The sequence below is a fragment of the Propithecus coquereli genome, unplaced genomic scaffold (genome assembly GCF_000956105.1).
Source record: "Propithecus coquereli isolate 6110/MARCELLA unplaced genomic scaffold, Pcoq_1.0 Scaffold701, whole genome shotgun sequence".
NCBI lineage: Eukaryota > Metazoa > Chordata > Mammalia > Primates > Indriidae > Propithecus > Propithecus coquereli.
The window spans coordinates 1,005,560-1,015,862 of record NW_012153075.1 but is presented as its reverse complement, the minus strand read 5'-3'; the positions used below and the strand labels follow the sequence as shown (position 1 = coordinate 1,015,862).

General features: G+C 60.8%; 2 protein-coding genes across 2 annotated transcripts in view; one reads left to right on the top strand and one right to left on the bottom strand.

Annotated features, from left to right (window-relative positions):
• Positions 1-9,238, top strand: part of LOC105823974 (WAS protein family homolog 1-like) — a 15,386-nt gene extending 6,148 nt beyond the window's left edge. The window contains exons 2-10 of the mRNA XM_012661276.1: positions 5,882-5,993; positions 6,197-6,343; positions 6,495-6,631; positions 6,882-7,017; positions 7,148-7,349; positions 7,445-7,606; positions 8,331-8,489; positions 8,722-8,785; positions 9,173-9,238. Coding sequence (XP_012516730.1) covers positions 5,882-5,993; positions 6,197-6,343; positions 6,495-6,631; positions 6,882-7,017; positions 7,148-7,349; positions 7,445-7,606; positions 8,331-8,489; positions 8,722-8,785; positions 9,173-9,218 — 1,165 coding nt within the window. The 3' untranslated portion in view covers positions 9,219-9,238. The remainder of the gene's footprint in view (positions 1-5,881; positions 5,994-6,196; positions 6,344-6,494; positions 6,632-6,881; positions 7,018-7,147; positions 7,350-7,444; positions 7,607-8,330; positions 8,490-8,721; positions 8,786-9,172) is intronic.
• A 676-nt stretch (positions 9,239-9,914) lies between these two features.
• DDX11 (DEAD/H (Asp-Glu-Ala-Asp/His) box helicase 11) overlaps positions 9,915-10,303 on the bottom strand; it is a 23,441-nt gene continuing 23,052 nt past the window's right edge. The window contains 1 exon segment of the mRNA XM_012661266.1: positions 9,915-10,052. Coding sequence (XP_012516720.1) covers positions 9,915-10,052 — 138 coding nt within the window.

Below are 10,303 nucleotides of genomic sequence, written 5' to 3'. Positions count from 1 at the left end.
GTGGGCTGCTAGGGTTCGAGAGAGGAGAGGAAGACGTAAGACTCGGAGGCTGCCCTGCCAGTCAGGACCCCCCGAGCCAGGTTGGGCAGAAAGCGAGCATCAGTAGCCAGTCAGGACCCCCGAGCCAGGTTGGGCAGAAAGCGAGCATCAGTAGCCAGTCAGGACCCCCCGAGCCAGGTTGGGCAGAAAGCGAGCATCAGTAGAGCAGGCTTTGGAGCGGAAGGGCTCAGATGGTTCCGTCAGGGCCTGGTTTTGCTTTCACTCCACTTCAGCTCGGCTCTTTGTGTTGGCTCCGTTCCCACACAGGCCTTGCTCTAGTGGTGGAAGGTGACAACCAGCTGGGCCAGAGCTCATGCACTCAGGGCCAGGTCGCAGGAAAGAATGCCCCCACTGGGCAGCATCTCCTCCAGAGTCACACTCGCCCCATTTGGCCTGGCTTGGTTCTCACGTCTACCCAGAATCAATTCCCTGGGCCGGGGCATGTGACACCAGATTGCCTAGACCTGGGTCGCTGCCTCAGCCCTGAGCCCTGGCGGTAGCCCCCCCTGAAGCACAGGGACTGAGCCTGAGGGAGAGGCGGGCTCCCCCGAGGACATGGGGGCCGTTCCCTGAGTGAGGAGGAAGGAGGTGCTGGGAGCTCCTGGAGGGGGCCGGGGGCTCCTGGAGGAGGGCAGGGCGGGAAGGTGGCCGTGCAGCTCGTCTGGGGGAGTCTGGACGTGGGGGCACAGGCTAGGAGAGAAGCCCGGATGCGGCCTGGAACACGGCGTATCACGGGCCGCCAGGGGAGGCTGGCCTGAGCGGCGCTGCTTCTGCACGGGGAGCACAGACGTGCCACCTGTCCCTTACGCGCGGCTCCTTCACTGCAGGACGAGGTGTGCACGGTTGGCCTTGGTGCGCCCATGGGCCTGGCTTCCCTCTGGGGTGTGCGCCCTCGCGTTGCTCTGCGTCCTCCACGGTGCTGCGGGAGCGCTCCAGGGCAGGAGGGCAGCGTGGCGAGGAGCGAAAAGTTGGGTTAAGTGAGCGAGGGCCCGTGGGAGTCCGTAACAGGACAGGTCGTTGAGTTTGACTCAGGGGTCTCAGGCAGCCACGGCAGGTCCTTGCACAGGGAGGTGATGGGACGGAGAGTTCTGGGAGGGCTCATCAGGCAGCCGTCACAGCGTGGACAAGATGGGGAGGGTGGTTTCCAGGGCCCCCCAGAAGCCGGTGCTGTAGTGGGGACGTGAAAGGGACGAGGCTGCAGTCCAGGGCCATACAGGCAGGCAGGGCTAGATGAGACATTGCAAAGGAAACAATGACAGCACGTGGGGACAGATTGGGGACAGGATGGAGAGGAGGAGTCAGCGAGGGGGGTGGGGCAGGGAGGTCGGCAGCCATCCTCGTCCCCTGTCCCCCCACCCTGTAGCCATGGACAAACTCCTGGGCTTTTCACTTTTCATGGGCTTTTTTGGTGGGATTTGAGCGGCTTAGACTCTCCTCCCAACATGCTTCTCCTGCTTGGAAGCCTCTTGCAAAGAGGGACAGGTGGGTAGGGCAGAGATGCTCCCCCCAGCACCATCTCAGGACCAGGCCTGGGCCCTTGGCCACTGGAGCTCATGCCAAGTGGGCCAGGTAGGTGAGCTCATGGCGATGTAGCACTCCAACCTGGCGCCCCTTCCTCCCTCTCTGCACTGTTTGGAGCTGTGCAGAGCCTGGAGAGTAGGATAGGTGCCTCCCTGGCTATCTTGAGCCGCTCCTTCCGGCCCCTCCCTGCCACCTCCTCCTGCCCAGCAGATCCTGGCCCCTCCATCCGAGCCGACTTCACCTGGGAGCAGCCAGGTCCCAAAATACCTGCCCAGAGATGTCACCTGTTCCTCGTGATGCTGATGACAGGGCGGGAGGGGTTGGGGTGGCCTAGGGAAGAGGAGCTGGACAGCTCCTGCATGTGGGAGTTTGGATGCTGTCATCTGCCATCCCTGGCAGCCCCAGCCCAGACACTTTCCAGCTCCCTCCTCCTAAGAAAGGGGAAATGTCTGCAAGGCTGTCTGTCCTTTCCTTCCTCTCTTCTTCCTTCTCCCCACCTCTTCCTTCCTCTTTCTTCCTCCATTCCCTCCCTCCTTTTCGCCTTCCCTGTCCATTCCCCTCATCCTCCTTCCTTCCTTCTTCCCTGTGCGCCCTTTGTCACCCCCTCCCTGCCCTCTTCCCGCTACTGCCTGGCACCTGGTGGCCCCCAGGGCACCCAGCACTCAGTCAGCCGCTGCGTCACCAGCTGATCATTCTTAATTGTCCCAGAGGCTGCAGAAGACAAGGCAAAGGCCAGAGCCCAGGATCAGGGTCTGTGTCCTTGGGGTTATGACAGGGGAGAGGGGAGGAGACGCAGCGAACCTAGGTCAGGGGTGGGTGCTCCTCCTCCCCAGCAGCCTCTGGGGACTGGCGCGCTGATTGTGACGGGCCAGTGGCAGCCCTGCAGGGGCCGGGGCCACTTGGCTTCATAGCAAATATTCCCATAGTGAATGGGAGGTCATCTGTGCAGATGCTGGGACAGGGAGCCCAACCCTGTCCTGGCCACTCTGCCTTGCCGGGAGGACAGTGGCCCCCACGGAGCTTCCTCGAAAGCCTCACGCTGCAGCCAGAGGAGCTGCCCGCCATTGCTCTGACACCCCGTCCTCTGTGGCGATCTCTCTGGAAATGCCTGTTTCCTCTACCTGGAACTAGCTTCTGCGCGATTCTTCAACATGCCTCTTCCGTGAACCTTCCCCAGCCGGCCTCGTCCTGCTGTGCAGAAGTTCTAGATTTCCTCTAGTGCGTGTAGCCCGCATCCCTCCCGGTCTCACGGGCAATCACAGCAAGCGTTAACTGAGTCCTGGGCCGTCAGCTGAGACAGGAGCTCTGCACAGGATGCGCACATTGGATCCTTCACGGTAATTCCACGAAACAGAAGTTACCAGACTGTTTTTCAGCTGAAGAAGCTGAGGCATAGACCAATTAGCGACTTGCCCAAGGTCACCCCACTGCGAATGAGACGTGGCACCCAGGTCCGTGGGACACCGTGGTCATGGATGTTTGGTTCGTACCTCCCTGCTCGACCTGAATGGCTCTGAGGGCAGCTGTGCGCTGATGCACCTCTGGCCGCCCGGCCCAGCCCTGTGCTTCTGGAACTGAACACACTCAAGTTCTTTGAACGCTGAGGGCTGGGGAGGAAAAGAAGCAAGAGAAGGAAGCTTGGAAACATCCCATCCAGGGCAGGTGCAGGGAGAGGGACTAAGGCCAAGCTCGGAGCAGACCGAGTGACCCTGGCAGAGGCAGCTTCCTCCCTCAGGTTGGGCAGATGTGCCATAGGGAGTGGCTTTGGCAACGAGCTTGGAAACTGACCTACTTTGAAGCAGGCCCCCAAGCCAGGGGTGTCTAGACCAGGAATGGGAAACAAATTGCCCTCATGGTGGGCGTTGTTCATCAACATCCCAGCCCCAGTGTGGTCTGAGAGCCTTCCTAGCACAGCCTTCCAGACCACACTGCTTTTGGCCCCTCCCGAGTTTCTCTTTCACTGGAACGTCCAGGTCTTTCTTCACCGGAACTGCTGCTGAACCACGTTCCCTCCACCTTCTGTGTGCGCACGTGAGTGTTTAGACCTAAAGCAGCCTCACATTCCTTGTTTGGGAATTCCGTCTTATCACTGCTGCCCCTCCTTCTGGCCTTTGACGTTATTTCAGTCTCAATTCTGTCCTGTGGCCATTGGCACCTGATGTCCCCAGCTTCCTTCTCAGGTGTTGGCTGAACTGGACGGGCCCTGCCAGCGCCCCACGTGCAGGGCTGGCATCAGTCCTCTCCCCAGTAGGGCCGTGTGGGTGCTGTGGTGCATCTGGTGCGAAATGTCCCGTGTGTACTCGCCTCCAACAGCTCCGTCTCCTGCACAGGGTTTCCTTAGGAGCCCTCAGAGTCCTTGCCCACCCAGGGGCACTGTGTTGCGGGTTCTCCCCTCACACCAGTCTAATAACCCTGCCAAGGACAGAAATGCTGTGACCCGAGCACAGCGCTGGGCCCCGGGACTCGCCTCTTCCTTTTTTAAGAGCTGACAGACCCGGTTTAATAATCCACTCGAGAGATTTGCCAGGCTCGTTGCTGAGCTTGCTGTTTGCCACTTTGAGCCATCAGCCCTTCTCTCCTGGATGGCAGCGCCGGACAGAGCAGCCTCTGTCCGTGTCCAGTCCCAGTGTCCTGCCCTGTCCCCCGTGGACCTCTAGTAGAGTACTCAGGGGACCAGGGAAGGTCGCTTCAGCACCTGGGGGCAGAGTGTGGCTGCCTTGGGCACTGGGCTGCCTTAAAACAGCTCGTCCCCGCCGGGAGAGACGGAGCCCGCGCTCTGCCTCCTCTGGCGGGAAGGAAGCGGTGCCCTCCTCTGCCCACCTGGCTGGCTGCAAGGAAAACCGCGCTGCTGCGGGGCCTGCTTGTGGTCCAGCCCTGCCACCTCGCTGCGCCCCCGCACAGGAGGGGCCGGGAGAATCAGGGCAGGCTTCTCAGGGCGTGGAGACCCCTGGATTGTGAAAATGGCCGATCGCTGGGTTTTCTGGAGGCCGAGACCTTCCGGAGTTGCTGGGAGTGGATCAGGCAGGTTGGGCAGGTTCCTGGCTGTGCATTTCACCCTTAGCGAGATCACAGTGGTCCCTGGTCCTGGGGTCTCTGCCCCTGGAGGCAGTGGGGCCCCTCTGTCACCCCACCGTGTCCTCCTACCTTTCCCCGGCAACCACACTTGAGCCTCTGCCCCTTGTTTCTCGTGCCTTTCACGCTTGCTCTCGCGGGGAGGCTCACGTGACCACTGTGGATGTGGAGCACAGTAGTCGTGGCCAAGGGCTGGGGTTCCTGGGGGTAGGGGGGCTACGGGCTGGGGGGAGGACAGCGGGGCACCCGTGAGTCAGAGTTCACTTTGCAGTGAGAAGAACTTCCCTGTGGCGGAACAATGTGGAAAAGCGTGAATGGGGCCGTGTGCCTTTAAGCGTTGGACACTTGGACCTCAGTCATTCCTTAGCTCCGGAGTGAGCCCCTACCACGTGCCAGGCACTGTCTCAGGCTCTGGGAATGCAGCAGGGGACAAAACCCAGCCCTGACCCCCTGGACGGGAGCACGGCATGCAACAGATATGTTGTGTCCAGCGGCAACGTGTAGAAAAAGCACAGCAGGCGTGGGGTTGGGATGTGGCAGGTGCATCTCCAGATTCCGGGTCAGAAGGGCCTCAGTGAGGAGGGGACTCAGTGACGTGCAGGAGCCAGCCACGTGGATATCTGCACCACGCAGTCCACTGGATGCAGAGGCCATGAAACGGACGTGCTTTGCACCTGCAGGGAATAGCAGGTGGCAGGTGTCCCGGAGGCCACCCTTGTCCAGGGAGAGTGGGAGCAGGTGAGCAGCCAGACCAGAAAGAGCCTGTGCACATTCGTCACACGCAGGGCACGTCCTCGTCCACAGGTCTAGGGTCTGAACTCAGGTGCTGGCACTTAGGTCCAACCTTGCCAGCCTCTGGCCTCTCTGAACTCCAGTGTCATCCTCTGCAGAGGCCAGCTCTGTCTCCTTCACGGGGTCGTGAGGTGTGTGGAAACGCGGTGCCGGCTGTAAGGAGCTGTGTACCCACCTGTGAGCAGTCAGGGTTCTCTCTGCGCGCCTGCCTGATGGCGGGTATAGGTGCCAGCTCGGGCCCAGGGTGGTTTCCATCCCTTCCGAGACCTCTGAGGACCCAGTGCAGTTAACTCCAGACGCTCCACGTCGGATTTTCCCTGTAGAGGTCGTGTGGGCAGCACCGACTTAAGAGCCCTTGGCCAAGTCCCTGGCCTGGCAGGGCTGCTGTCAGGAGAGGTGCACCGGTGCCTGAAGGGGTTGGGAGCAGCCCCAGCCTCTGGCATCTCCTCTGTGGCAGGATCTCCCAGCGAGTGGAGCTGAGCCGGAGCCAGCTGCAGGCCATCGGGGAGAGGGTCTCCTTGGCCCAGGCCAAGATTGAGAAGATCAAGGGCAGCAAGAAGGCCATCAAGGTAGCCCTCGTGACCCTGTGTCTGTGGCTGGTGGGCAGCGCCTCCCTGTCGCCTGTCTGAGGTTGCCCAGGTCCCTGCCCCTGCTGTCCAGCCAGACCTCGGGCTTTGCTCCTGCCCAGGGCCCCGGCCCCAGCTCCACCTTCCACCCAGCCCTCGGCTGTCTGGAGTCTCTCGGGACCCTCAGGCTGGCCCTGTGTCCACAGGTGTTCTCCAGCGCCAAGTACCCGGCTCCAGAGCACCTGCAGGAACACAGCTCCATCTTTGCAGGCGCCCAGGACCCTGGCCTGCAGAGACGCCCCTGTCACAGGATCCAGAGCAAGCACCACCCCCTGGATGGGCGGGCCCTGCAGGTGAGGGGCACCCCTGGCACTGGCCACTTGCTCCGAGGCTCGCTGGTGGCGAGGGGATCAGGGCCCACTGTGGGTTCTGTCCTCCAAGACGGAGTGGGGTAGCTCTGGCTGGCACTGACATCTCCACCCCTGTCACCCCCGGCCTCCCCAGGAGAAGCTGCAGTACTTCCCGGTGTGTGTGAGCACCACGCCGCAGCCCGAGGACGCCGCCGAGGAGGGGCTGGGGGCTCTTCCCAGCAACATCAGCTCTGTCAGCTCCTTGCTGCTCTTCAACACCACTGAGAACCTGTATGGCCAGATGGTGGCAGGGCCATGGAGTCCTGGGGGGGAGGTCTGCCTGGCTTAGCGGGGACCGTAGGGGCGGCAGACTCTGGCCAGCAGGAGCATGAGGCTGGGAGCCAGGAGCTGACTGTGGGGTTTGGCTCGGGAGACCTGGGATCCCCAGAGTGCACTGTGCCCCGAGGAAGTGAGAGATGTAGGTGCGGACCACAGGCCTGGGACAGACGATGGCCTGCTTGTCCCCACCCTGCCCCTGTAGGTACAAGAAGTATGTCCTCCTGGACCCCCTGGCTGGTGCTATCACAAAGACCCATGTAATGCTGGGGGCAGAGACGGAGGAGAAGCTGTTCGATGCCCCTCTGTCCATCAGCAAGAGAGAGCAGCTGGAGCAGCAGGTGGGGAGATGGGGGCTGCCCGGGCTCTTCTCCAGACAGTATTCCACCCAGCTCCATGGGGTGCGCACGAGGACCTGCCGGCTGCCCCTGTGGGTCCCTGTCACTAACGTGCCCCCACCTAATCCTGCAGGTCCCAGAGAACTACTTCTATGTGCCAGACCTAGGCCAGGTGCCTGAGATCGACGTGCCATCCTACCTGCCTGACCTGCCTGGCATCGCAGATGACCTCACGTACAGTGCTGACCTGGGCCCTGGCATCGCCCCCTCTGCTCCTGGCACCATTCCGGAGCTACCCACCTTCCAAACAGAGGTAGCTGAGCCTTTCAAGCCAGGTGAGCTGGGTGCTGGGAGGGAGCTGGACTAGGGAGCTCCCTGCTCGGCCACCTTCTTCCCTGAGCACCTCACACTTTCTCACCTTCCCTTTCAGATCTAGAGAATGGGGTGCTAACAGCACCCCCACCACCTCCACCACCGCCACCACCTCCCCCAGCTCCTGCAGCTCTGGTCAGCGCCCCCCTACCCCAGACCATGGCCCCTGCAGGCCAAGGTGCCAGGGAGGACGAGAGCAGCAGCAGTGTGTCCCCTTCAGGTGGGAGCAGTGCGGGGGTTGGAGGCTCTTTCTGAGGGTGTCTCTAATTTCAGGATCCCTGAGGGATCTTCTGTAGGTGTGTTAAGTGGTCTTAAATCCTAGATTTTCAGAATAGTCCTCATTTCAAGTATCTTGTTATACTGGGTTGATAAAATAGTGGTTTTCAAACTGTAGAGCTCTGGAATTCTGACCTCCAGAACTGTGGGGCTCTGGATGCCCCACCCCGCCCCCAGTTAAACCAATGGAAGAAAGGGGTCTGCTAAAAAAAATAATTGAAAACTACAGCAACAAAATATTCAGTATCCCTGAAATTACGCAATTTCAGGTTTAACGTCCTATCTCCCAGGCTGTGTCCAGCACCTAGAAACGGCACAGACACGCTTTGCAGGCTCCCGTGTCCAGTAGACACCGTCAGCACGTGGATAACTCACAGGGCTGCCTCTGCAGGGTGGCACCTGGTCACAGGGGTGGACAGGGCAGGAGGTGCCTGCACACAACACTCCTGAGCTCAGGCCACTGCAGACATCAATGTCCAGGCCCCGCTCCGTCTCCGAAGGCCTGGCTGCGCCACCTGCTTCCTCTTTCAAGAGGAGGCGCCTTCCCCAGGCTCTTGAGGTGACAAGTGAGGACTGGAGCTTCACCCCCACCACAGGCTGGGCGAGGCTGTCCCGCAGCCTAGCCCTGCCTGAGCAGCCCTTCCTCCGCGCACCTTCTCCCCTCCCAGCTCCGGTCCAGGGAGCACCCAAGGAGGTGGCAGAGCCCTCCAGTGGCCGGGCCTCTCTGCTGGAGTCCATCCGCCAAGCTGGGGGCATCGGCAAGGCCAAGCTGCGCAGCGTCAAGGAGCGCAAGCTGGAGAAGAAGAAACAGAAGGAGCAGGAACAAGGTGAGGGGACCCCAGGGCCACTGCAGTAGGAGGGGTTCAAGCAAAACACCACCCGAGTCCCTCAGTGTGCCCTCTGTCCCCCCTCCCCCCGGGTGAGGCTCATATCCCAGCTCTCCACACCCCCAAATACCCCGTGCTTCCCCTGTGCACTTGCTGGAAGCCCTGGGTGGCCACAGGCTCCTTCCTGGTTGGGGAGCCACTTAGTGGCGCTTTCCTCTCTAACCTCACCCAGCTCAAACTAGGACAAGAGAGAATCTTCTGAGACTCTGCCAAGAGTTGTCCAAGGAAACGGTCAGGTATTTTAGAGACAGAGACCTGAGGTTGAGCTCAGTGCTACTTCTGTAAGCCTCTTGGGCCTGCAGAGCTCGTCTGCTGTGAGTCCCAAACGCTGGCCTAGTGTGACGCCTGGGTGTGCAGCAGCAGTGTCCCCAGCCCGGTCCTGCTGCTGCTGTGGCCCAGGCAGGTTGCCTAACCTCTCTGGGCCAGTTTCCTCCCCCGTGCGGTGTCTCCCAGGGTGGCTGTTAGAGTGTAACTCAAAGGTCACCTTTGTCTTATTAGTGCCTGGTGCTGGGTCCAGGGATGAAGCTCTAAGAGGCTGTGGAGGGCTGGGGAGTGTCTCGGGGGGATAGGGAGCCAGGAGGGCTGTGTCATTGAAGCCCCCACCTGCGGCTACTGTGTTGCAGTGAGAGCCACAAGCCAAGGTGGGAACCTGATGTCGGACCTCTTTAACAAGCTGGCCATGAGGCGCAAAGGTAGGAGGCACAGCTGCCTTCCCTGGGCCGGGTCAGGGATATTTTGCATCTCCCACGTTCTCCTGCCTTTTCCTTCCTGCTTTTAAGTTTCCGGGGGCCCAGTGAACTGGTGCCCCCCTCCCTGACTCTCAGCCTTTTCCATCCCAGGGATCTCCAGGAAAGGACCTGGGTCAGACTCCATCCCGCCTCTATCTCAGCAGCCGCAGGAGAGGAAGATGAAGATGACTGGGAGTCCTAGGGGCCTGCGCCGCCCCAGGTGTGTACCTGGACCTTCTTCAAGGACAGGGAGGCTGGCTGTAGGCCACGAGGCTGCCGGGGCACCACCCTGTGACCGTGTGCCACCCCTCACCAGAGGGCTCTTGTCTTCCCCAGAGAGATTGAGAGAAACAGGAGCACCACGGATCAATAAAGAAGTGTAAACAGAGCCGAGCAGAAACCACCACTGCGCTTTTATTGAGGAACAGGAGCTATGCAGGGTACGCACATCTCAGAGCCAGCGGCTCTCCGCCTGCTCTGCGGGGGTCTGTGTGATGGGGCAGAACATCCCAGGACACCAAGGCCCCTTTCTCTGGGGTCACACACGAGAGGTGCAGCCGGCAGGGGCAGCTGTTGCAGACGGGAGGGAGAATATCTTCCCACAGGAAAAAGCGTCTCAGCGACAGACATGGGGTCTCTAAATAGTCACACTGAGAGGCTGATGGCCCTTGACATAATTGCTGATGTCAGGGTAGAAAGTGTCTTCCAGTTTGCTCAAGTGGTTGGGAAGACTGAGGTAGGTGGGGACACTCAGGAGCCCTAGGGCCACCAGGAGCTGGAAATGGGGAACATTTTAAATTTAGAAGAGAGTGAGAAAGGGCAGAGGCACATGGGCCCAAGGGTGGCTGGGACCCCCTGTTTCTCCAGGATTAGCCAAGCTGTCTCCCATGGGCTTGTCTACCTGTGCCTGGACCCTGGCAGCACACTGCATGCAACGCTCTCCCCCTGGGCATCCCCTTCCCGCGGAAGGCTCCCTGCAGGCCAGGCCCAAGCCACACCCCATCTCTGGCAGCCCTGGTGAAGGAA